Source organism: Clarias gariepinus, chromosome 19 (assembly GCF_024256425.1).
Source record: "Clarias gariepinus isolate MV-2021 ecotype Netherlands chromosome 19, CGAR_prim_01v2, whole genome shotgun sequence".
In the NCBI taxonomy this organism is placed as follows: domain Eukaryota; kingdom Metazoa; phylum Chordata; class Actinopteri; order Siluriformes; family Clariidae; genus Clarias; species Clarias gariepinus.
Window position 1 is genome coordinate 9,667,999 of NC_071118.1, and position 27,310 is coordinate 9,695,308.

The 27,310-nt window shown below is 39.0% G+C and overlaps 1 protein-coding gene across 4 annotated transcripts in view; it reads left to right on the top strand.

Annotated features, from left to right (window-relative positions):
- arhgap32b (Rho GTPase activating protein 32b) overlaps nucleotides 1-27,310 on the top strand; it is a 135,127-nt gene that overhangs the window by 46,928 nt on the left and 60,889 nt on the right. For all 4 annotated transcript variants that reach the window (XM_053478450.1, XM_053478452.1, XM_053478453.1 and 1 more), the window contains exons 2-5: nucleotides 628-741; nucleotides 14,088-14,196; nucleotides 18,379-18,470; nucleotides 21,121-21,205. In XM_053478450.1, coding sequence (XP_053334425.1) covers nucleotides 653-741; nucleotides 14,088-14,196; nucleotides 18,379-18,470; nucleotides 21,121-21,205 — 375 coding nt within the window. In that variant the 5' untranslated portion in view covers nucleotides 628-652. The remainder of the gene's footprint in view (nucleotides 1-627; nucleotides 742-14,087; nucleotides 14,197-18,378; nucleotides 18,471-21,120; nucleotides 21,206-27,310) is intronic.

The following is a 27,310-nucleotide window of genomic DNA, read 5'->3' on the forward strand; positions in this document are numbered from 1 at the left end:
AGCTAGAAAGATAGTAAAAATTTTTTTGAATATGATTTAGCCAGTGGAGCAAAAAAAAAAAAAAAAAAACAGATTTGGAGAGTCTAAAATCTCATGTACTTTTGCATGTAATATTGCACTCATGTGATATTGTCTAATTCATCAGCCAGAATGACCTCATTAAAAAAATGAAAAAAACAAAAAACAAACCTAATACAAGCAATGTGATGAGTTTGTAAAACGAGACCTCAATTGTCTAAGGCTTGTCTTTTTTCTGCGTCTTCTCTTTTGGTAAATATTGCTGTGTAGAACACATTCGTTTTTATCCGAATATGTCAAGATTATAGTTTTGTTATGTAGCGTCACAGTATGTGATTATGAATCTTGGGTATTTACACTGATGTGCTGTGGTGTTTCAGTTGCATGGAAAAGATTAAAAGGAATAACATTTTTGTTTTTTTCTTCTTTTCTCTCTTTCTCTCTCTCCCTCTCTGTTCTGGTTCTCTCTGCTCTACTTTCATATTGTCTGTCTGTCTTGTGCTATCGCTCTGCCTTTGTGACACTACGTTTTTTCGACTCTGCTCATCTCTGTGGCTCTCTCCCCCTCCCTGCTCTCTGTCTCTCTCTCTCTCTCTCTCTCTCTGGCAGGCTGCTCCTGCAGTGAGTCAGTATCATGGAGGCAGGCAGCGGGGCTGCTGCAGTGGTGGGGAGTACAGCACTAGGACTGTTCACAGCTACAGGAAGTCATGACATCTCTGACAGGTAAGGCTTGCACGTCTTCTTCCCACGCTGCTCTGCCAGCCGCACAAGGGTCATGCTCACCTTCGTAAGGATGCTGCTGGGAGGCAGTTGGACAAGCTGTGTGGATGTGTGTGTGTGTGTGTGTGTGTGAGCATGTGCTCTCTGACTTCTTTGATCTTCCATTTATAATAGAAGTATAAGAATATAAGATTGCGTCTGAGCTTTGTGAGATAATGGTGGTGGTGGTGATGATGAGAGTGTGTGTCAGCAGCGTGTGTGCGTGTGTGCATAAGCACATTTCTGGCACAGTACTGTATATCCGATCCTTCTCCCGAGGTTTATAGGAGAGATGTCAGAAGTGTGGCGTGTGTGGAGGCACATCTCATGCAGACGTGGCTTTCCTTTATTGATTTTTCCACGACTCTACAGCAGTGTTCTTATGATTAGAAATGATTCTTGCTCAGAGCGGTATTAATAACCAGGCATGAGTGATATTACTACTACTCACATCCTGAAATGTTAAACATTACAGTGCAATAATCATTATAATATTTTGCATACACTACAGCTTAGGACATTACTGGTAGCACACACTGACTGTATTGCAATGCCGGTGCACTCCCACCCACTCCCAGTGCCAGATATCTGAAGCCCGAGCTCCGAGTGTCACATGACCAGGAGAGTGCTCACGAGTGCCTGTGCTCTGCTTTGCAGTGTGAACTCTCTCCCGGACCCTTTTCTGAGATCCGGCATTAAATCCCTTTCACAGGATCGCCTCCCCGTCCCCGGTTTTGGGATTGTTTCCATTTAAGGGATTATTGTTCTGGGCACTCTTTTTTTTTTTTTTTTTTAACTCGCTCCTCCTTATTCGAAACAGTGTTGCCATGGCAGCAATGGCTTAGCATACATTAGATATTAGCACAACATTACAGAGGTAAAATAAAAGGGTGCTTTCTTTTCATCCTGTGAACGAGCCAGCTTTAGAATTTCCTCGGGAATCCTCAGTATGTCTCACGCATGCTTAGGACAGGGCCATTTTTTTAGGCCTGTAGTGCACAGCGTTTTGACCCACAGCAATGCCAAGAGGCCTCTTTAAAACCTGGTGTCCTGCCAACGCGCTCGGCGTGCATCTTAAGTCTCCCGAGCTCGGCTTCGGTGCTGTGCAGCTCTTGGACGATGAGGCAAGTTACGTGAGTTACGTTGTTTATGACATAAAGCTGTGGCGGCCTGTGAAGAGCATACTAATGCACCTCACTGCCAGAAGAGCACGCTGTAATTTACGGATTATATATTTTTTCCTCCTCTCTCTCTCTCTCTCTCTCTCTCTTTTTTTTTCACTCTCTGGCAGGTGTTGCAAAGTATGCAGTGCAGCATATGCTTTCATTTTTGCATCACTGTAATTGCAGTGTGCCAATGGGTTTGATTCTGTACAGTAATCATGCTGCTCTGGCATTTATACGCAAACCAGTGTTATGCTAATATACCAGTGGTATATCTTAATCATTACACCAAAAACCTCCATGCTGCAATAGCAGAAATTTATGTATCAAACCTAATTATGTAAAATAAAATAGTTAAAGGAATTTGTGTAGTGGACTGTGATTTTATATTCAGTAACTTTTATACATGGGTTTTAATTTAGATAATTTTCTGGCGGTTGAAATTGCTGGGGTCAAGTTGACACCAAGGACAAAAGATGTAAATTTGAAGGTAACAGAGGGTTTACGTCATTTCCATGAAGACCAATTACAATTTTAAACTTAAAAAAAGTCTAATAATTAATTAAAGGTAGCCTGTTCCATGTAACATTAGTTTTCTAATTTAAAAACCAATCGCAGCATTTAAACAATAGAAAAAATAACATCAGAAGAGCATTTAAGCATTAAGCATTTAAGCATCTCTGTCATCCGCCATAATTATTATTTCTAAACAAACTTAGCAAATAATTAACTTTTTCCACACGGGATAAAAATGTGTCAATAGTTTAGAGTGCACCACCTGTAGGATTGTAAAAAACTGCAACATTTTCCCTCCTCAAATGCCTTCAAAGTCAAAACTGAACGTGACAGTGAGCACACGGGTTGAGTTGCTGCGAGCGTGTGGGCGCAAAGCAGGCACGATGGGCTACACAGCGCTTTCTGTGTTTTTTTAGATTGTAGTAGACATTTTAAATGAGTGGGTTTGAGACTAATTTTCTCACACCGCTTGGGAATAAAGTCAGATTCAAGGGTTTTAATAAAGCAGATTGATTGGCGATTTTTAATAATATGAAGCCATAAAATTGCGTTCCATATTGCACCACTTGGAAGTTTAGTACAGAATCGTTTATATCTGAGGCTAATCGGCTGAGTCAAACTTAAAACCTGCAATTTCTGGTCACTGGGTGATCGGCTGGTTCGTCTCATATTTTAGAAATGTAAAAATAGTAACTGAATGTATTTTCACCTAAATATGTGCTAAATAAATAAACAAACAAAACACACAACCATCAATGTGCAAATGTGAGCAAACTTGGACAAAGTAGTATAAAATTCCAGTCTAATATATTCTTAAAATCAAACTACATGACAAACTAAACGGAGGAACGACCCAAAGAAATGTATGAAAATATTATGTTTTTTTCTTCTTTCCCAGAACAGACATAAAATACAATAGCTATGCTTTCCTGAACAGCTAGTGGAAACTTGTTATATTCTGACCTATTTTTTTGATGCTTAATGCCTCAAACAGGACACCACACACTCACCACACTCTAACGTAACACAGACAGTTGACCAGCTGGTGTTTTTTGGGAGGTGGGAAGATAATCTGAAAACATGAGATGCTCCGCCAGAACGTAACCTGAGCTCAGGGTAGAACTGGAGAGCTGTGCAAAAATACATTTCCACTCCCAGGTATTTAACTAGAATAAAGATTTTACCAGCAATACATTTGTTAATTTATCGGTTTGTTGGTTGTAAAAAAAGATATATTATGAGGCAATTTATAACATCTTACATGCTCCTGTTTCCTCGCCCAAGTGAGAATCCGGGTGACTTATTACCCAGGAAAATGCTTGTACTCGCTTCATATTGGTTTCTACTTCCCAAAAATATGAAAGGTGTGAAACACCCTTAAGGGCTGTTACTTGAAAATATTGGCCCACTTAAAGCGTATAATCACGCGGGCAGATTCCCATCTCCTTTTTTTCAGTTTTTTTTTCTTTTTAACTGTCGTTCTCATTTTTCTGTGTTGCCGGCGGTGGAAAATGGCTTGTCAGACCAGTTGTTTCACTTTCGCATGACTTAAATCCTGGGTGCTTAACTGATTGCAGTTTAAGCATAGCTGTTAAAACATATCATTTTCACAAATGCCTGATGGTTATGGCTTGAAGTGAGGTGATTTGAAAATTGTCATGCGGTTAGAATTTGCAGACATACTTTGGCTGTAGAATCAGGTTGTATCCGTTCCCGGGTGTCCTCAGGTAACCTTGGGAAGGATGAATTTTAGGAAAAAGACCATTTGTGTACTGTATGTGTGTGATTAAAAACAAGTTTTCCTTAAAAGCTTTTGTTAAAAAGTTTCTCTGTGTGTGTGGCCCGGCCTGGCTTTCATTTCTTCTCCGTCACCCTACAGTTTGGAGCTGGATGCTAGACCAGCTGAAGAGTAGTGATGTGCGGGTCGTCTGGTAACCCGCGGACCCCGTGGGTAACCCGTGGGTCGGGTTGGGGCGGGTAAAGAAATTGTCACTTTATTTGCGGGGCGGGTTGGGGCGGGTCATTAAAACTAAATGAAATTAAAAAATCCATGTATGTTGCGTGCAATTCCCTATAGCCTATATTAAATATTTGGGAATATCTATTTAAAAATTTTATTAAGTTTTTTGATAAGGTTACATCACGTGACAAGTCACGTAAGCGCCAAGCAGCTACCGCTGTTAGTCACAACAAAAACAAAGAAATAAAAGTGAAGATGAAAGACGAGGTGCGGGAGAAATCGAGGTCGGGAATTAAAAGAAAAAAGGTCAGTCTGCTAAATTTCAATGTCGCAGGTGCGGGGCGGGGCGGGTTGTAAAAATAGATACAGTAGTACGGGGCGGGCTGGGGTGGGCCAAATAATTTCATAAAAGCAGGACCCGCGGGTTGTAAAAATACCCGACCCGCGCATTACCACTGGAGAGCACGACTTTGAAGGTCTCGTATCTCCTGTTTGTATGCATTGAACAACAGCCCTGGAGTTGTTTTGATCACTATTCTCTCGATTTTGTCTATTACTGGCACAAAGCTAAAGTTAAGGAAATGTTTTGAATCGGCAAGCGGACGTCGCAGGTTTGGTAATGAAAGAGTGTACTGTAATAGCCCCACTTTTCTCAGAGGCTGGAGGAGCATAACACATTGAGATTGCTGCTCAATAAGCCGTGCTCTGTACTATCAGATTGGGGTTGTTTCAGTGAAATTGCCTTGATGCAGTGTGTGTGTGTGTGTTTGTGTGTGTGTGTGTGTGTGTGTGTGTGTGTGTGTGTGTGTGTGTGTGTGTGTTTGTGTGTGTGTGTGTGTGTGTGCGATGCATAACAAGCTCAGGTTCCCAATTTTCTGCATGCGGCATTAAAACGTACACTCGAGTACGTGAAAGTGCTGGGGCTCAGTAAAGCATCTGGATGATTTATCAAACAGCGCTGTGACCTTTATCGAATACTCAGTGTCTTTTAGGACACACGGACGGCGGAGGATTTTATTCTACCCACATTTCTAGTCTTACATTATTTACATAATATACCTTGTTTGTCATGTCATCAAGATTTTTTGTTTTACATGTAGGCCAGATTAAATTCGCACACAGATGCATCTTGACAACATGACAACACCAGCTAGCTCTATTCAGTGCTGTGAAAAAGTTTTTTATTTTTAAGCAAAAAAAAAAACAGCTGTTCAAACCTACCTTGTTCTTTCCTTGTTGTTTTCACTATGTGAAAAAGTAATTGCTTCTCCTTGATAAATCATGGATGAGCTGAGTTAAATTTCACTTGCCTCACCTGATCACTACCAGACCTTTTGAATCAAGAAAGCACTTTAGTAGAACCTGTTTGACAAAGTGAAACATGACAAACGATCAGGTGAACAGATGAGATAAGGACAGAGAAAAAAGTAATTGACAAATTTAGACTGGAAAGGGTTACCAAGCCAGTTCTAAGGCTTTGCTTTGAGACTCCAGCAAACCACGATGAGAGTCATTATCCACAAATGAAGAATACAGTAGCCTGCCTTCTCTGGAGTGACCAGCCTGCCAAATTTACTACAAGAGCACAAGGACAACTCATCCAGGAACCCAGAACAACATCTAAAGAACTGCAAACCTCACTCGTCTCCGTTAAGGTCAGTGTTCATGATCCAACAATAAGAAAGAGCCTGGGGCAAAAATGGCGAGTTCCAGGGTGAAGGCCACTGCTGATCAAAAGAGCACAAAGTCTCGTCTCACATTTGCCAAAAAATATCTTGATCACCCCTTAAGTCTTTTGGGTAACTATTCTGTGGACTGATGAGACAAAAGTTTTGGAAAGTGTGTGTTCCGTTACATCTGGTGTAAAACTAGCATTGCATAAAAAGAACATCATACCAAAGATCAAACATGGTGGCGGTATTGTTATGTCTGAGGCTGCTTTGTAGCTTTAAGACTTGAACAACTCACCATACTATAATTGGTGGAACCTTGAATTCTGCTGAATCTTGATGAAGGATGATGTGTGGACATCAGTTTGTGACCTCAAGCTCAAGCGCACTTGGGTTATGCAGCAGGACAACCATCCGAAAAAAACACACTAGCATGTCCCCCTCTGAAAAATACAAAATGAATGTTTTGGAGTGGCTTTGTCATAAATCCAATTGAGATCCTTAAACAGGCCATTCATGCTCAAAAACCCTTCAGTGTTGCTAAATTTAAACCATTCTGCATAGAAGAGTGGGTCAAAATCCCACCACAGTGATGTGAAAGACTCAGTGCCAGTTATCTCAAACATTTGATTGCAGTTATTGTCACCAAGGGTGACACAACCACTTTTTTGCACAGGTCCAAAATTATTTGCACTTTTCTAAGTTGCACTTGATAAGAGCGTGTGTTAAATTGCCAGTTATTACACTACCACTCAGAAGTTTGTGATTACTTTCTATCTCCATGGTCATTTCTGATTTAAATTTCTTTCTAGATTGTAATTTGCAATAATTTCTTTTGAACAGTCGATGTTGAGATGTATCTACTACTCATGATCTGTAAAGCTTTCATAACGGGTCTAATCCGAGGTGCTGTTAATTGGTGATTTTCGAGGCTGGTACCTAAATAAACTCCTCCTCTGCAGCAGGGGTGAGTTTTGGTTTTGCCTTCTTGGGATTATAAACTTACACTTTATCTGATAAGAGGGAGGGGGCTACTGTGTGGGACGACTTTCACACACACACACACACACACACACACACACATACACACACACACACATACAGACCGAAAATTCTTTCACAAGTAACCTCTCTAATGACACTTGCCCTTGCACACACATGTGGTCACAATGTTAAAATGAACGGTACACGAGTGACGGACGCGCACTGAGACTGAGCATGGGAGATGATTACCCATAGTCCCACAGCACTCGAGAGAGAACAATTAGTTTAGTTCTGATCACATTATGCTCAGCAGACAAAGCCTATAGGCACTACACGTATATCAAGATCTCGCTAATTTATTAAGATACATTTTATTTCTAATTTTTTCTCGTCTTGCAAAACTGGCACACCAAGTTACTCAGAATTCAAGGTTTCACTGTACTGTTCTTGCAAGGACTGTTTCAGAAAGGCTGACCTCCGTGTCTTAAAATAACAACTTAGTGTTGTTACTGTTGTTGGTACATAGTTCCCCTATGTCCATTTGTGTTTATTTACTAATTTTGAAATTCCCAGTGTTGTTGTAGAATGTAGAAAATAAAATCACAAAAAAAAAAAAAAAAAAAAAAAAAATTTGCAAGTGATCCTAAACTTTTGAGCAGTAGTGTACGTTTAAGTGCCAATTACTTGTTCACATAAGGACAGGCAGGTTTAAATAGTTTTTTCTCCTTATAAATGAAATAATTATTTGAAAACTGTATTTTATATTTACCTATGTTATCTTTATGTATTATTATAATTTGTGCCATCCCTTTGTTTTTCCGGATGACTGTAGTCTCTGACAGACGCTACCGTAGTAACATTTAATTGCTCAGTAGCAAGAATAACTAGCTTGCTAACCATCTATTGCTTTTAATCATAATGATAATAGATAAATGTTGTACTTTTACGTTCATTTTAATACTACGATTACATAACGAATCAGGTCAACTCATTTCAATTAGGCAGGCATTAACTTTCTAGCAAGCTGGGCTGCAGGAAATATACCTACTTAAAATGATATTAAATGATCGAGTTGTCTGATCAGATTTAATTTAACGAATGATATTTTCAACTAGCTGCTAAAAGACAACCTGATTAAATAAACATAATTGACTGCGGTGCAGAGCTAAGCCAAAGATGGCTATCATCAGATAATTTATTTCATTAACTCTTGTGCATCAATTAAATCATGTTTTAACTCTCGATTCGGTGTTGCCTTCATAGTTGAGTTCTGATTGTGCTAAGTTTTTAAACCATCCATTAAAATGTTTAAAAGTTAAAAGGATCAGATTTATTTTGTCAAATATTTATACGAGGATGAGTCAAAAATTATCCGCACTCTGACTGTAGGTTTTTTTTTTCTCGCTTGTAAGTGAGAGGGTTTTTACTTCCATGTGATAAGAAAAACCGATATAATCTCAAATAGTTGCATTACAGCTTACATTGAGATCAAACTCTAATCCAACTCTCTGGTGGTAGCAGCATTACCCCTTCCTAAACCACAATAAAAAATTACAAAATGTCAATTTGGACCATGCGGCAGGACTGCCAGTTTACTGCTAAACCTGAATATCATGATGTATTTGAAAATCTCACCTTTTTTTTTTAAATAGAGCTGTTGTTTCAAAATAATGAAGTGCACTAAATTATGTTGCTAAACTGATTAACTATTCATAAAAGTCGTCATCGCGACTCATCATTTCAGTGGATTTCAGGCCTACGCTTCATCTCCCCTGCCTTCCCTTGTGTTGCTGGTTATCTTTCCAGTCTACAGATGATACATCATTGATTGCATTGTCTGTTGTACTGATTTTGCGGTTCATTAAGCTGGAAGCGTTGGACAAGGGAAGTCTTTAGTGCTCCTGCATCACTGCCTTGTCTCCGTCTTTTGTCACGTGCCAGATGTAATCACATGACAGCATTAAGCCACACCTCTGTGTATCCGCAGTCACTCACATGCTTCATAGAACTGATGCGGCTCCACCACTCAGAGGATTTGTAGCATGCTCTCTGGGCTCCTCGCCCCCCACTCCCCCCCGTGAGCAGACATGCAAGCGGCGCTGTACGAGACCCGCATCAAGGATGACAGTTTGAGGTCAGCCACGTGTCTAAACAGCCCGAGGTGTGGAGATATTGAGCGAGGATTATGTGTGCTGGTGAGAGCTGGATGCAGACACAGGGTGGAGCGAAGGCTTGCTTGATGTAGGTCAGATCTCATCAGAAAGGAATTTATCTCGGATTCCGTCAAACGTCTCACGCGTAGTCACGTATCTCTCGCGTCTCCGCCGACCTTGTTCGAAACACTCTACTCCTCGTTTTGTAATTTGTTATGTTCTTTTCGAAGTGCTTGTTGTTTGAACTGAATCTGTGTCAGAGACAAATGATTTCTAACTGCATGAAGCAAATACATACAAACTGCTCGTTTTTTTTTCTCATCGAGTTTGCTCCATATTCCCTCATTTTGCAGAACGGAATCATGTAGGTCACCATATATTTGAAGCGTTCACTAAAACCTCATTACCTCAGTACGAAGGAAGGCTCATCAGTCACTATGTATTGCCTGGTTTAACTGCAGAAATGGTGTCATATTGTAGGAAAAACACATATTGAATAAGTGCAGCCCAGAAAGCACCGTTCCAAATTATCCAGGCTGGTTTAATCCATGAAGCAGAGGATTTTATGTAATTGGTTCCAGAGCGTTTTTCTCCATTTTGCCTCACAGTAGAGAGAGAAGTGATACTGTGGACACTGCTGTGCTTTTCAGCTTTAAGCTTACTCATTTTGCTTATTTTCCCCACTCTATTCCTGCTCAGATGGTATTAAAAATAAAAAAAAGAGGGAATGCATCATGTAGAATTTGTTGCAAAAGTTTTTTAATGTACTGTTATGGTACTGATTTATTTTTTTGGTTTAGTTGTTTAGTACCACAATGCTAATATTAATACTAATGCTAGCAGAATAATGCTTGAATGGATGATGTAACATTTAATTTATTTTGTTAACAATAATTTAGATAGCCAGGCATTGTCTGTTGATTCCTTAAAAATCCCTCAGAACACCATCTATATCTCTGTGGCTTAAAGACATCGTGTCCTTTTTAAAATAAAAAAAAAAAAAGATACTCTTTTAGAGAATTTTTTTTCCTTTTCCTTTTCTTTTTTTCATTTCTTTTTTTCATTTTCTTTTTCTTGATTTATTTTTTAAGCTTCCTGTTTCTTTTTTCCTTGCTTGTTTGTTTAAATGTAGTTGTTTGTTTCCTTTTATGTTTACTTTGGTGTAAACATAACTTTTGTTGGTTTGGCAGTTGTATATGGAAAAGTTATTGTACCATGTAACGAGGGTGAGTCAAAAACTCTGGCTGTAGAATTTATTTAAATTGCTTAAAAAAAAAAAAGACAAATACATAATGTTTTCGGCATATCCTTGCTTTTCAATACATTTTGTCTATCTGTCAACAAGCTTTTGTATTCCTTCATTAAAAATGTTTTAGGCTTTACCCTCTCATTTTATCTGGGCTTTGGACCGGCACCTCATCCTGTGGCTAGGGTTTGGGCATTGGCTTAGAATCGAACCCGGTCATTCTGCATGTCAGGTGAAACACCTACCGCTGAGCCAATGCCACTTTCACCTTCCTTAGAGTAGTGTATCACTCCAAATGCAGATACACACTTTTTCCATACTGTGTACAACCAGATCACTGTGCACACTTTGATTTTTTTTTTTTGTGCCAATCAAAAGGGGGCATTTATTTTTGCTCACATCACAGTTACAAATGAAATGATGTAACACATTCACACCTGCACAGCAGCGACTGGGAAGACAGTAGCCCTGATTAGAAAGAGCTGAATCAGCCAACAGAAGTTTTCATATCACCGGAGTGTGGGGAATTTTTGACTTACCCTCATATTTTCTCTTGTCATTCTCTATTAGATTTGTCAATTTTTTTTTTGGTAGAAGAGTTATATTGTTTTGATTTGTACAATTATAAATGCTTTTCCTAATAAAACAATAATAATTTTGTTTTCAAGAAAGATGATTACAGTGACGGTAACCTGAACAGATATTTCTAAGAAGTATTTGATGTATTTCTCAATATTTTGTTCTATAAGTGACTTTTTCTAACTAACTATAGATTATGTTTTGCAGTATCTGGTAATTCCATTCTTTACAGAATCTTCTTTGTGATTAACCTTGCTGGTTGTTTTTGTTCTTTTTACCCATTCTGCTCACAGAACCTACTGTTTAATGACACACTGACAGGTGGGCTGGTAACTTTAATCTCGTCATGTTCATTATTTTACAAGCAGATGTTTCCTTTTTAAGTTGGGAACCATGGTTCATGGCTGAGACACGCTGTGTATAGTTATCTCTGTGCACGCAGAGATTGCTTTCTCGGTCAAAATGAGGTTGTTAAAAAAAAAAGTAAAGCCCCACTTTATAATTGCATAGCACACGCTATTACTCTATGATATATCATATGGCCAAAAAATATGTGGAAAGCTGATCATCACAGTAGTGTATACTTGTTTTAGTATGTTATTCCAAAAATCCTGTCATTAATTTGGATTTGGACCTCGCACATGTCATGCACTGGGACATCGCCATACTGTATTTGTCATGCATGTTGTCAATACTGTAAACCTTTTGCAGAAATGGAATTGACTTAATGTCAGTACAACAGTGAACCACCATTAGGTTAAAATGATGCTAAAAGTACTATGTCTTTCCGTTGAAGATAATGGTCGAGTTAAAAACAAAACAAATAAAAAAAAACAGAAAGACTACCTGATGATTACCGGATTACCTGATGTCACACAGATAAAAGAGTAACAAAGCAATAGCTCCTGTTCTGCTGATTATTTTTATGTATGCAGTCTGTTGTGGTGGACTTCATACCTTATTCAAAAGACAAACAACAATGGGAAAATGCATGAAAAAGGTAGTAAGAATAATAATTTAAATAAGAATTTTGATTTGTTATCGTAATACCTTAGAAGGCGTACAAATATTGTGATTTGGAAGAATTTGCCAACATTAGCGTTAGCTTATTCAACATTTTTGTTGCACATGAGACGGTGCTATGAAATATGCTATGCTTTCATCTTGAGGACTGACAACAAAATGGATTTTTCTAAACCAATTTTTTACACTTATAATAAAAAAGAACCCATGTCCAGGGTTTTCAGTTTATATCAGCCTCAGATATAAACTATTCTAGACCAGTCACAGAAGCTTCCAAGTGACAGAACAGAAATGCATTTTTTAGGGTGTTACCTTATTAAAAATCGAGCGTGTTAAAAGCCTCTGATCTGTTTTTTTCTCCAAACTCAGTGAGTGAATTTGTCTTAAACCCACTTATTACACACGCTTACACCAGTCACAAAACACTTGCCATTTCTTTATAATCCTACAGATGGTACACTCTGAACTATTTACTCATTTTCATTCCGTGTGGCAGGAGTAAATTATTTGCTTGTTTTAGAGTAGCAAATATATATATATATTTTTTTTTTTTCTTCAGAAATTATAATCATGGCAGATTATAGATAGTGCTGCTCAGTTAAAAAACTATTTAAGTTAAATGTTACACATTAAAATGTTAATTGTTAAACTCTTGTATTTAAAGTCAGTTTGTATTGTTTAAAATCTGCCCTGATTGGTAACATTGGGCTAAATTTAATTACTTGTTAAAAGTTTTTTTATAAGGTTTTTTAAAATCGTAACAAAATTGGGGGAAAAAGTAATATTGAATTGGAATATTTATATAGTTATGATTATGAATTTATACACTCGCAATTTCGGTTACCTAAGTGTCGTTATAATATCGTATCAGGTGGTGACTGGTGATTCCCATCCCTACTGTATAGGGTGTATATTTCCTGGTTCAGAGGTTAAATTTGGGATTCAGCCGCAGGGAAGAAGCTAGATAGCCATGAAACACCACACGGGCGGTTCAGAGGCAATTTGAAACGACTTAGAAGTAATTGTTTAAAGTGTTGTTTAAGTTGACTATATTAAATGTGTTTTCTTTCTAAAAGTGCATCTGTGAATGGTTTTAAATATGTTTCAAGATGTTGGCACTGCCGTCTGGTAAGTCATGTCCCTTTTGCTGTCCAGAAGTGATTGAGACCACAGTGGACTGACATGGTAATATCAAATGCAAAAGGTCTATAGCACACAAAGGCATTCTAAAGAGTTACATGCTGTCAGCTTCGTGTCCAGCATTTACAGGTGTGATGGTCGGAGCCCACATACTTATGGCCATATAGTGTACAAGAGCTGCATCATGGTTTATTAAGGCATGCAGGCATTTCTGTTTGAAATGAATCGATTGCGAATGGAGCTTTTAACACTCCTGGTGGAGATAACGTTGTTGAACAGCACCTGTAATTGTGAAACTAACCATCACCTCAATAGCTGTTATTATATTATTATTATTATTATTATTATTATTATTATCATTATTATACTCTCATATCTCATATCATTGTTTGTCTAAGGTTACTGTTGATCATGTGTCTGTTCTGCTGTTCATCTTGCATCAGGCTCAGCATGGTGTAATAGCAAGCGCTGAAAGCATTTAGTAGCATCATGTTAACCGTTGAGAGATTGAGGTCAATAAAGAGACAAATAAGATTTCGGAATTGCATGCATTTAAGTTATTGTACACAGAAATGCACTGGTCATTCTTACACATGGAATGGAAGTCTGTGACACATAGTTAAGGTAGTGATGGACATCTTTTGCTTCCCATGGCATACAAATAGTCTGTTTTTCCTCCAGACTCGTATTTATCATATTCTTCTAGAGAATTATACTTTTAGATAGTTTCAGTTTTCATTTCTCTCCTTTTTTTTCATTTGAATTCGACTGTTTAGTGATGCAATGCAGTATAACAATTTTCCCATGTTCGTGACTGATCTTTACTCCTTAACTGATTACTCTCATGTGTTTCCTTTCTCGCTCTGCTTTTCCCAGGGGACTGAGGCCTGGACGCAACCTGGAAGCCAATGACATAGTTCCTGAGCTTGCCAGGAGTATCCACCCGCGAGAAAGGCCTGACTGGGAGGAGACCATCGGCGCTATGGTGAGATGCACACACACATATCGCAAAAATTCACTCATCTCTAAGAGGACGCTTGTAAATTCTCAAGTGTAGTAATTACAGCTTAAATCCCTGCTCGCTGATAAAGTGTTTTACAATACAACCATCACACCCACATTCCTGTAGGAGGCTTTTATGCTATTCTTATTGCTTTTACACTAATCACATCGTACCGCATTAGTTTCTATTGCTTACAGTATAAACGAGTTATTACATTCGAGACATAGTGAGGAGTGATATCAGGTTAGCCATAACACGTACAGAGCACCTCTTGTCTGTTGTCTGGAGTTCGGGTCTGGGAATGCAAATGTTCACCATGTTCATGTTTCGGATCCGTGTCCAATTTTACAACTCGACACACGCTTCCAGTGCAGCTGGAACGGCACGGTCTCCATGGCAACCTCACCGGTAGCTGATGTTGTTTTGAGCACAGATGGATTGGGGGGACTATTCACAACGACCAGAGTATCACAAATACTATGGCACTCATTCTTCCAGTGTGTTTATTTATGTAATTTTAGTCACTAATTATATGTCAGGGAAAGAAAAATAACGGGTAACATTACTATTCATGCTCACTGGTTTTTTTTCGCAGTGTGTAGTTTTGGCACCTAGTGTGTGTAGTATGTAACTGATGAAGAAATGAATCTGTAGCTTATGAATTACTTAGTATTTGGCTGTAGTGTGTTTGCACAGGGCAGGTCAAAGTAAATATGATACTGAGTGAATATGGGCTTTATCAGTAATATTTAAAACTGATTGGACATACAGGACATTTCTCTCTCTTGATGAATGGAAACCTCACTTGTGATTTGCATGAAGAAGAGCAGCGTGAAGTGATTTTTTTTTTTTTTTTTAGGTCTGAGCATAAACAGAAGCATTTAGATATCTACAAACAGAATTTGGACCGATGCTCTAAGGAAGGTGAAAGAGAATCATTACGAGACACGGATTCATCACTACGATTCTGAAAGTAAACAGCAGAGTTTATTAAATGGAAACATCCTCAAATCACTAACGAAGAAAAAGTTTAAAAGTCAACCATCAGCTAGAAAATCAATGATTACAGTTTTGTGGGATTCTCAAGGGCTGGTATTGGAATATTATCAGGAAAAAGGTTTAACAATCAACAGAGCTTGTTACAGTGAGATGTTTATTGAAGAGCTGAAGCCTAAACTTTAGATTAAAAGGACTGCTTTCCAAGGGTGTTGTAATCTTGCATAACAATGCACATCCACACACATTTCTTCTGCCCACACACTGTCGACGCTCTGCAAAAACTTTGTTTTGAGGTGTTAAAGCATCTTCGCCCATCAGACTTTCACCTCCACTAAAAGCAGCCGTACGAGGATAAAGAGTCATTTCCGATGAAGCAGTGAAAACAGCAGTGCATTCATGGCACGCAGCTCAGTTTAAAGCATTTCTTAATTAAGAAATATGAAAGCTTATTGACAGATGGACACAATTGTGTCAAAAAATTATATATTTGTCTTTTGTAAAAGTTAATTAAAAAAAAATTCTGCAACCAGGGTGAGATAATTTTTGACTTACCCTTAGCCATGTAAACCTGATCAAATAGTTTATCTCTTGTTGGAATAAACGTACTCTTTCTGCCTCATGTAGGGGTAACATTACTGTAGGTGAGGTAACAAGTTTCCAGGATACTGATCAGTCAGCTCTGTGAGAATAACTCTCTCCCACATGGCATTTATTTGGACTTTTACACAATGACTTCTAGCATCTTATGCTCTTGATCTTTGGGGGAAAAAGGGCATTAATGGGTCGCATTTCATGTGGGTTTAAGATCTAACCAATCATAGAAAAGATTGATTTCAATCTTCAAGAGGCATCAATACAAGTATAAAACATCTGTACAAGTATAACTAATCTATCTTAAGCCTGGGGGGAGGGAAGGGGAAAGTTTATTCTGCTGTTATATCTTTTGCAGATTACACAGTCACCACGAGTGGAACCATGTTGTGCATGTCAAAAAAGTAATTTTTTCGATTAAATGCTTTGAGAACGTAAATGCATATCCTACTGGCATAGCATTCATGTGAACACTTAAGTGGGAACCTCTAATCAGAATCATTTGAATTGCATTAACGAAATATTCTCCATGTAATTGGAGCTATTGTCAGTTTTCCTGTGAAGCATTGGAAACTGGCGAAACCTGATATGAATGCTTAACAGTCTCCGCTGTCCCAGACGCTGCTGCTGCTGAGTAAGCATCTGGCATTTAAAGTGGAGCCTTTTGTTGAGAAGCTGCTAGATGTTGATTGTATCTTAAATGGTTTCAAATGTATGCATATTGTCTTTGAGTTGCTTGTACACTTCTGGAGTTAAGTATGTTATTTTTTTCAAATGATCTCAAGGAAACCTACGTCATTTCCTGATTATTGCTTACCATATGGCCAATTCTGTGATATTGATTTCATTTTTACCACCTTCTTTCACCAGTCACTAAGTCCTTAGAAGTAAGCAATGTAGCTAGCAGCTAACAGCCTAGCAGCTTATCGTGATGCTTCTAACATCAGTTGATGTGGTGATGATGATAGAGTGTCAAATTCACATTGGTGTCATATTGTTGTCAGCTAATTAACTTACTGGTTCAATGATAGGCCGCAGTCATCAGACACCAGGACTTCACTCCTCCTGATATGACTGGATGACTATGGTTATTAGTTGAGGAAAGATAATAACCAGCATTGCATTGAATGTTTGGGCTTTATTTCCTAAAATATAAATGGCACTAAATAACATATATCATAACACTCCTAGATGATTGATACTAAGTAATTTATAATTTATGGTATTTATTTAGGTATTATTGATAAATAACAAGAACATGACCCTGTACTCACAAATGCATTCACACTGGGTGAATATGAACCTTTATCTTTCCTGGGCCACACTGTCCACCTTGAGAACTTTTTTAATAAATACATCAGCATGGAACTTAACATTATAACTAGAATGTAGCATCATAAGCAGCATATGCCACCATAACATGGGCCAAGATAAAGTGTTTACTGAAGACAAATGAGATAAAACGTAAACATGGAAGAAAACATCCTTTTCTGGCTTTATTCGTGATCTCTGTAACTTGCTTTCTGATCTAATGAGCTGCCTTTAAGTGAATAATTTATACATGAGGTATGTAATTGGATTCGGTGAAACAGATGTTCTGTTAACAAAGCTGTGCCTTTTACAAAAAAAATGAGGTCACTAAAATACAGGAGGTTTTTTTCCCCCTCATGTTTCCAGTGGGTATGCTAAAGTTGTGTGTTGGTATACCTCAGTTCATTAGTTGGCAGCCTGTTGTATAGTATTTCTTATAAATTTTAGATTCTCGTTCCTTTGTCATGCAGTGAAATTTGCTTGACTCATGTTTATTAGCCAGAGAGAAGCTGCCAGTCTCCAAAGACACATTGGCTCAGAAAATCTTTCATTTCCAATCTGCAGCTAATTAATCCCTCCATCAGTTATGTTTTCTTCAGGTATATGTGATGTCCCACCTCCCTACCATGCATCCTTAACCACATACTGTACACATTTCCTCCTGCATTAATTAGAGCAAAACCTGTTGTGTACAAAATCACCATATTTTCAACATTTCCACTTACGATGCTTTTGATAAGCTGCTGTCTGCCTTTAAAGCGGCCACAAAGATGATTCATCTTTTTTTATAAGTGTTATCGACTCTGAGTTGCTTTACTCGACTTGGCCAAGTAACTGTGTCTGCCTCACACTTGGCAAGACGTTGAAGTGACTGCTTGCAGGATTTTAAGGCCTACCAGCTGTCAAAGGGTTTAGGCCTCCTTCTCAGCAGGAGTTGTACTTAACCTCATTCCTAAATGTTGAGATTTACATCACACTGAGTGTCCTTCAGCTTGCTGTAAATATTCCTCTGTCCTAGTGTCCCCTGGCCCTTACTCTCCTTATTTAGTGTCCTGTTTTTTCCTCGGTGACTTACCATCTGTAGTTAAAGAGCTCTGCAGGTGCTGCCTATTTATGCAGAGCCTGTATCACCTTCCTTTTTTTTAACACATTGTGCCTTTCAAGACCTTCAAAGAGCTTTATAAAAAGTTTTGAACATCCCACTCATACCACACCATGTGTAATGTTTGTGTCCAATGTTCACATCTTCATTGTTCTCTTCAGGCACGGAGTGCAGAAATCCCAGAGCTGAGCAGTGAGCCACTGATCCGCTCCTGCAGCAGCACTGCCAGCATGAAGGTCAAGAATGTAAAAAAGTAAGTTGATTTTTAGATTTTCACTAAAACACACCATATTTCTGAACTGTAATTCGCTCAAGGGTTAAAAATGTCATTACCTCAGATTGTTGGTTTTATACAGAAGCATTTGCTACCGTCCAGGAATATCCTGCACAAAAACATTGGATAGATTTAAGTCTGAAACCAAGAGCACACCTTAACTAAACTTAGTCTTGCATGGTGAGGTCTCAGTGTATTCTAGTGTATCTCTGGGATTTTAACCCATTATTTGGTCAGTGTTTATTTAGATACTACTGTAACATGTCTAGACTGATACACTAGTAGGAATTGTGTTTTATTCTTTAGTGAAAGAGTGTAGAGTCAGTTCAGACTCTTCTCTGTCTGAGTGAAACCAAACCAAAATCGAATGCTGGCCAGGTTTAAAATGAAAGCAACATCACACGAGCAAAAGTGGCGTTATACAGTGCCTTGCAAAAGTATTTACCCCCTTGGCATTTTTTTAAAATGTTTTGGTGCCTTAGAACCTGGAAATCATTTCATTTACATAACATGCCAACAACTTTGAAGATATTCTTTAAAAAAAATTTATCATTATTGTGAAGCAAACAACAAAATAACAGAAAACTTTGGTGTGCATAACTATTTACCCCCCTAAAGTCAGTACAGCCACCTTTTGCTGCAATTACGGCTGCAAGTCGCTTTGGATAAGTCTCTATGAGCTTGCCACTGGGATTTTTGCCCATTCCTTAAGGCAAAACTGCTCCAGCTCCTTTATGTTGGATGGTTTCCGCTTATATCCTTGTATTTAGCACCACCCATCTTTCCCTCGACTCAGATCAGTTTCCCAGGCCCCCGTCACAGCATGACGCTCTCACCACCATGTTTCACTGTAGAAATGGTGTTCTTGGGTTTCACCAGGCATAGTAGTTTCCTTGGTGGCCGAATTTTTTTTGTCTCATCTGACCAGAGCACCTTCCTCATACATTTGGGGAGTCGCCCACATGTCTTTTGGCAAACTCAAAATGTGCCTTCTTATTTTTAAGACCAAGTAATGGCTTTTTTTCATACAGCCCAGTTCTGTGGAATGTATGGCTTATTGTGATCCTATGTACAGATACAGTACATCAGTCTCTGCTGTGGACTCTGCAACTCCTTCAGGGTTACTTTTGGTCCCTGTGCTGTCTCTCTGATTAATGCGCTCCTTGCTTGGTCTGTAAGTTTTGATGGGCGGCACTCTCTTGGCAGGTTTGTTGTTGTACCATGTTCTTTTCATTTGATGGTACTTATGATGGTTGATTGGGGATCATGAAACATTTGGATATTATTATTTTTTTAACCCAACCATGACTTGTACTTCTTAACAACGTTGTCCTTGACTTGTTTGGAGAGCTCCTTTATGGTGTGATGCCTGTTTCTTAGTGGTGTTGCAATCTCTGGAGCCTATTAGAAAAGGTGTGTTTATACTGACAGATTATGTGACACTTAGATTGCACACAGGTGGACTTCATTTCAGTAATTATGTGACTTCTGAAGGTAATTGGTTATGCTAGAAATTTTGATAGCTTCATAGCAAGGGGGGTAAGTGCATATTGTCGCGGTGTGCGCCTGTGATGGGCTTGCGCCCAAATTAATTTAGTTCCTCGCTCACTAGGTAGGCGCCCTCTCCTTCTACTGGTGCACAAAGGAGTAGGCCTGTAGAATTAAGCACGGCTGGTGAGCTATCGCCGTTAATGATCCCGGGCTTTTCCCTGCGCTATAAAACACAGCGGGGAGTGTAGCTCAGGGTCTGACTGTTGGGAAGCTGGACTTTTGCTACGCGGTGGATTTTCATAAAAGACAGTGGCACAGGAGCCGGGCAATGTGACGCGCCTTAGAGACTTTAAAAGCAGAATGCCGCTCTTTGATCTCCGCGAGAAGACAACGCATGAATGAGCTGCACCTTGGGTCTCGCTTAGAGCCCGCCTTCGTATCCCCGCCGCCGAAAAGGGAAAAGGCCGCCGAGAGGACTGCGTTAGGGCCCCCGATCCCAGCCGGGAAAGCCGCCCAGCTGATGGACGTCCAGGAGAGACTCACGCCTGTGGCCGCGCCCAGAGAGAGCTTGGAGGGGCCGGGCTTGGCTCGCGTCAGTGGATGAGGTCGCCGTCATCGGGAGCGTGCAGGAGCGCTACCTCCGCGTGCTCCAAAACTGCCACTCTGCCTGCCACCAGCGCTCACCAGCCTTGCTTAATTCCGCGGCCCTACTCCTTCCTAGTGAGCTTCGGAGTGAGCAAGGAGCGATATTAAATTGGGTGCACGCCGTGACAATATGCACATGCCAATTTTCAGATGTTTAATAAAACATTTTTATAAGTTTTTCTCATTTCACTTCACCCACTTAGACTATTTTGTGCAGATCCATCACATATTCAGATTAAAAACATTTAATTTACAGGTTATAATGTAACAAAACATAAAATGCCATACTTTTGCAAGACACCGGACATAGCCATAGTCAAACACAGCACTGTCGATAGGCAGTGCAACAACACTTTCGCCCTTATACGGTATAATACAATACAGCACTATTCCTTGAATATTTTACTTTAATGCTTTTGACACAAGCTTCTTTCTGACATATTCTGCACTCAACAAAAACTTTCCCTCCATGTTTTTTTTTTTTTCCTAACAGACTGTCATTCACCAAGGGCCACTTCCCAAAGTTAGCTGAATGTGCACATTTCCACTATGAAAACGTGGACTTTGGGAGCATACAGGTAAGATGTTCAGTTTGTCGCTACAGACATTCAGTGACTCAGCCCGCAGTAAGTTTAACATGTGCTTTGATGTCCGGTATGTGTGTGTGTGTATATATGTGTTAAAGGGTAAGGTTTTACTGCGTGAACAAACTGAGCGTTGGTGTGTTTCTAACAGAGACAGCTGGCTGTCGATGAAGTGGAAAGCAGTGACAGATATAATTAACATGCCTCACAAACGAGCAATAAATCTTGGATCCAGCTGTTCCTTCTTCCTTTTCGTGCACCGGTGGAGATTTGGGCGCTCAGTTATAGTCCTAGTGATTTATGCTTATGAAAATAAATGAGAAAGTTCTTTATATGCTTATTGCACTCTAATCTCACCTGATTAATCCGGAAAATTTTGATTCCTTGATTTCTTTCTTTTTTTATTTATTTAATTTTCCTGATGCAGAAAGGTTTACTGTTACCTTTTTTACTGAAGCTGAGAATAATGATCTTTAAAAGATCTCAGGTCTTCAGCATGTGCTTGAATAGCACTCTTCACTTTTAGTGTTTCACAATTCCTAGTCCTAAAACCTGTTCGTTTTACATTTCTCTTATTATAGCCTGTAGCGTTGGTGTATAGAAAAAGAATAAAAGGATTTCGGGGGTTCTGAATGGAGCCTTGTTGCGTGGAGACAGAAGTGCGGTGAGATGGAGGACTCTGTGGTCCGTAGGCTATTGTGTTACGGATTAAAGCTGATAATGAAGTACACACCGTGAGAGATAATAGATGGGGAAGCTCCGAGTGGGAAAGAAGTGGGGGATTTCTGCTTAGAATACTAATCCTGAACAAAGAAGGTCAGAACAACAAGTTTGGATGCCTAAAACACCTACTTGTTCTTAAAGGGCGTGTCATTAGTTTGTTTGCACCTGCTTGTGTTTTAATCCCAAAATTATGCATGCAAAAAATGTGAGAAATCTCAAATATAAGAATTATACAATATCACACAAGGGGAGGTGATATTGTGCTGGATATCAGCACAGCTGTAACAGCCCAAATAAACAAAATTTCTTGAGGGCCATGTCCTCGTGTGTACGACCGGGTTTTACTGATGTGGAATATTGTAGTTTTATATCAAAAATGTGCATGTGGATTAAAAATATTTGTTTCATTTTGTTTGTACATTTGTGACTTGTAGAAGACCTTTTTTGCCCCAGAATATCTGCTAGAGAAGCCACAATGGTTCATCTTTGTGGTTACATCATACCTCTTGAAAAAATTTTGCAACTTTTTTGCTTTGTAAATAAATGAATCACAGATATAAAACAAACAAAACAATTAATAGCTCAACATTCTGGCTTTGTGAAATGTTCCTCAAACAAGATTATTTAAAATTATATAATTAATGGCATATTCTTTGTTCCAGATCAAGTACTGGGCAAAATTAAGGTGAAAAAAGAGGTCTATTTAAATTTTACAAACCTTTCAGATTTGGCTTGTTGAAAGTGAACAGAGCCTCAACAAGACGGCTGTCAATTAAAACTATGGAAAGAATTACAGTAAAAAACCCTTTCAAGGAGGAAATCACACAATCAATGCAGGGTGGTGACAGTTTGTGGTTGTTTCCATGCAAGTTGGGAATAAAATAGAAGGTTATAAATGATAAATTAAATATGCTTGTTTTCAAGATAAGCGGTATGCTTTGAAAATAGAAGTTAGCATATTCAGAAGTTAGTACCCCTACTTTTTATTTTATGTGTTTATAACATAATGAAAATCATCAGATCATAGTGGACCTTAGTATCAGGCAAATACAATCTCAGACGAACAACATCTAACTTTTTTGCACCGTTCCATTATTTATTTAACAAAGCCAAAAGGAAAAAAGTTGTGGTAGTTTGCTGGTTTGGAGCGTTCAGATGTGTGTTTACACAATGCCAGGAGAGAAACTCATAAGCAATGGTCTTGGATCCTTGTCCACATCAAACTGGAAATGGTTATAAAACCATTTAAAAACAATTTGAAGTTCAACATTCTGCAGTAAGAAAGAATATTCACAAGTGGGAAGCATTCAAGACAGTTGCCAATCTTTCCAAAAGTAGACGTCCCAGCAAATTCACCTCAAGGTCAGGCCTTGCAATGCTCAGAGAAATTCAAAAAACAAAAACAAAAAAAAGCTACATCTCAGACCCTACAGGCCTTACTGAACATGTTAAATGTTCAAAAGTCCATGATAGCATAATTAGAAGAAGACTGAACAAGTACAGTTTGCTTGGAAGGAGAAAGTCTTCGACATAGAAATGACATAGAATCACGACTGAGGTTTGCAAAACAACATCTGAACAAATCAAAAGGGTTCTTCAGCTGTGTACTATGGACAGATGAGACTAGTTGTCTCTAGTTGTATGAAACAGGACATTGATCCGAAGCACACCAGTGAATCTACATGAGAATGCAACCGTATACCAAAAAGGATTCTGCAAATATGATTGTTTTCTTCTGACAAAGAAACATGTTTCATTAGAAAAGCACCAGATAAAAGTTCCAATATTATCGTCCTGGTCAATCAGCACCAAGCAAAGAGTATTTAGGCTTCTCATTTAGAAATGTACTCGAATAAAATGGCCATTAATTACAATAATTTCTATATATTTTAGTGTTCAGATATTATAAATATTTTTTTCGGTCATTTTTATGATTTGTTTATTTGCTACACAGTACACAACCTGAGTGAACATCCGCTTAGCTGGGTGAGTCCATAATTTGTGAAGTGTGTGTGCTTTTGTAGTGTAGCAACCAATTCATAAATCCACATGGAAATGTTATGATCATGAACTGGCATTTTTAAATACATTTACAGTATTATAAAGGCTACATTTACTGACAACTTCATATCTTGTATATTATTAAGCATTTTTGCTTAATAATCTGTTAAATGCAGTACTTTTGACAGTTTTGTTGTGGTTTAAACCTCTGTCTTATAAGAATAGGTAAGAGTTTTCACTGTTCTCCTTCCCAGGGTGACTTTGTTCCCGCAAGACGGAAGCTCTATGTTACCTAGATCCACATGTTTAATCAGTTGATCTTGGTATTTAAATTATTAAGTATATGGTCTTTTTGCCTGGAATGGAAATATAAAAATTAAGTTGAAGCCCCTTGATGTAGCGGGTTGAGAGTTCACCCTATATCGCTTATATCTCTTTGGCCTCTTCTTGCAATAAAAGTAGTGGAAAAGCTGGGAAAGCAGTGGTATCTTTGCATTTCTTTTTTTTTGTTTCTTTCTATTTTTCAATCTAAATCACTACACAGGTTTCATGGCTGACTAGAGACTATAAATCTACCATTTCTGCTTTTTTTTTTTTTAAGTCTACTTCTTTTTTTTTCCTCAGTAAAAAAACAAGGCCTGAGAGCATTGAGGCTAACTTTTTTTTTTTTTTTTTCTTCCCTTATTCAAAATTCCACTTGTGCAATATTAGAGCAGATACATATGCTTTGAGGAGAGCAGTAACTCATGTCAATGATGCCAGATTTACTTGTGATCTTCTGACAATACTCTAGGTACTAGTTATGGTCTAGGGTTGTGCCGATAGACGATACTATTGTCTATCGACGATAGTCTCGTCTATCGACGATAGTCAGCTATATGGACGATACAGATGTCGCCATTAAAAGCCCACGTTTCAAGAAAAGGAATCCCGTGACTTGCCACGGCTGCGCACGGCAAGCTGTGAAAATGCCCTTCATTACCTGTAGGGGGCAGTCGTGTTTCAGTCTGAAGTATTGTGTGTCTACTGAAGCCGAAAATGTGTTCTCTCTCCTAGTCACCCATTGACAGCAAGCGACAGAGCTCATAAACATGTCGAGCTCAAACTGTAAATACTGATAAGTATTAATTCTTCATTTTCTTCTCTCCTTCAATGATGATACTTCTTCGACGGCGCTTTCTTCATTCAGTATAATTATTATTAGTAGTACTGCTCCGAATTTATTATTGTGATTTTTCCTTATTATTGTAACGCACCCGCGCGTGTGTGCAAAAAAACTACAATGAGGTATGATATGTTAGCCTAAAACAATTGTTTTATTGTGTTTATGCGCTTTAAATATACACTAAACAATAAACACTGCCTTGTGCAAAGTGAAAGTGAGTTGCGCGTGCAACTTTTTGATCAAAAGGCTGATAAACGCGTGCGCAGATATGAGCAGATTTATCGATAAAACAACAGACATGAAATGAAAAAAAAAAAAATAACCACAAAAATATGTACTACTCTCTGAATACAACGCGACAGCACGCAGAATCCCTGGGCTTTGACTACTATCGTGTATCGGCGATCTTACAGGCTGACGATAGGACGATATGACAATGGGCATTATCGCGCAACCCTATTATGGTCTTATTTAATAATGTTGAACAAATTATGACATTTTTGTGGTAAAATCTACTGTATATGAGGAACTTAGCAGCACTGTATTTATTTATTTATTTTGCTGTGAAGTTAAATTTTATGAAATATTTTAATTAAATGTTTCTTTTTAGTTTTGAGCTTAATGAGTGAGGCAGATATTTGTGCGTGCGTGCGTGTGCGTGTGTGTGGCGTGTGTGCCTCCAGTAGAGGGCAGTAGCTGATTGCTCTTGCCAGTGGGCAGTAAAAACATCAGGATATCACACTGACGGAATATGACGTAAATCCTTCCCTTTTCTTGCCTGGGAATAATCTTGGTTTATTCACAGAACACCGTCCAGCTTCAAGCCAGGTGTAAATGGAGCTCAGAACACGTTCCTCTTCATTGTTCGCTGACAGCGAGGGTCTCTGTTTGCTGCCCTGTGGTTCTGCTCACCCACTGTTATCCTTCTCAGAGTGGTTTATGAATAGTTTGTAATCACAGGCCAGAGCCAGGCATTATTGTCATTATTTGGGCCGAGATGCAGCCAGAGGCTTTCACTTTGTGGCATTCAACACACTTAGCCTTGCAAACTGTATGAACTAAAGTGAATTTTGTTATCGTAGAAGTCTTTTAGATCTGCCTTTTGGGGCCTTTAGTTCTCAGATTTATCTTTATTTTCCACATTAAAACAACATCCTGCTTCAAAATTCCAGTTGAAAGACGCAGAGTGGAAATCTTTTTTCGTGACTGTGCAGTCTCAGATCAGGATTGAATTTCCGCAAAATAGCAGACTGTATGTACAAAGCCTTTGCTTTGCATTTCACCTATCAATGGACAGTGGATGTGGGGGGTTTGATTGTCCCTGACTATACCATTGCACACAATGAAAGACTTGTGTTGCAGATCTTTCCGGAGCTGTTACTGCAGCATGTGGCATGGTACCTGGCTGTGCACAAGAACCATAGCGAGTCAAAGACTAAAGTGCTACTCAGATTTAGTTACAGCCGAGCCTAAAATTGCCAACTGCAGAAAATAGACAGGCTGTGGCAGGGTGTGTGTTTACCCCCCTCGGACTGTGTGTTCTAAACCTTCATTGACTGTTAAACCAAAGGAAATAGTTTCCATGGATTCCCCTCCTGGCCTGCTGAGTGAGTGAGTAAGAGGGGATCCACTTTGCTGTGAAGGTTTTACAGTGGGTATGACTGTGCTGTTACCGAACCACGTTTTTCCTGTCCCTGGTTCACTCCGATCACTCCGATCTCAAATGGCAATCCAGACTCTGCATTCTTCCCCTGGACACACATTTCATGAACACACAGTTTACTTTTTAGGCTTAGTGGCAGGCCGTCAATGCTCCCTGAACTGATGAAGTGCAATTTTTTTGGGCAATACAGGTTTTTATAAAAAGGTCTGACCTGTTGATATCACTTACTCTCACTCACTCATCTTCTATACAACTTTATCCTGTATTCAGGGTCACATGGTGCCAATCCATCGCAGGGCACACACAAATGCACACACTCACACACCCATTCATGTACTACGGGCAATTTGGGAACGCCAAAATATATATGCCTAACCTGCATATCTTGAAACTATGGGAAGAAAACCGGAGCACCGGGAGGAAACCCACCAAGCACCAGGAGAACATGCAAACTCCATGCACACAGAGACGCGAATTAAGCCTGGCCGGGAATCGAACCCGTACCCTGAAGGTACAATTGCTAACCACTACACCACTGTTAAAATCA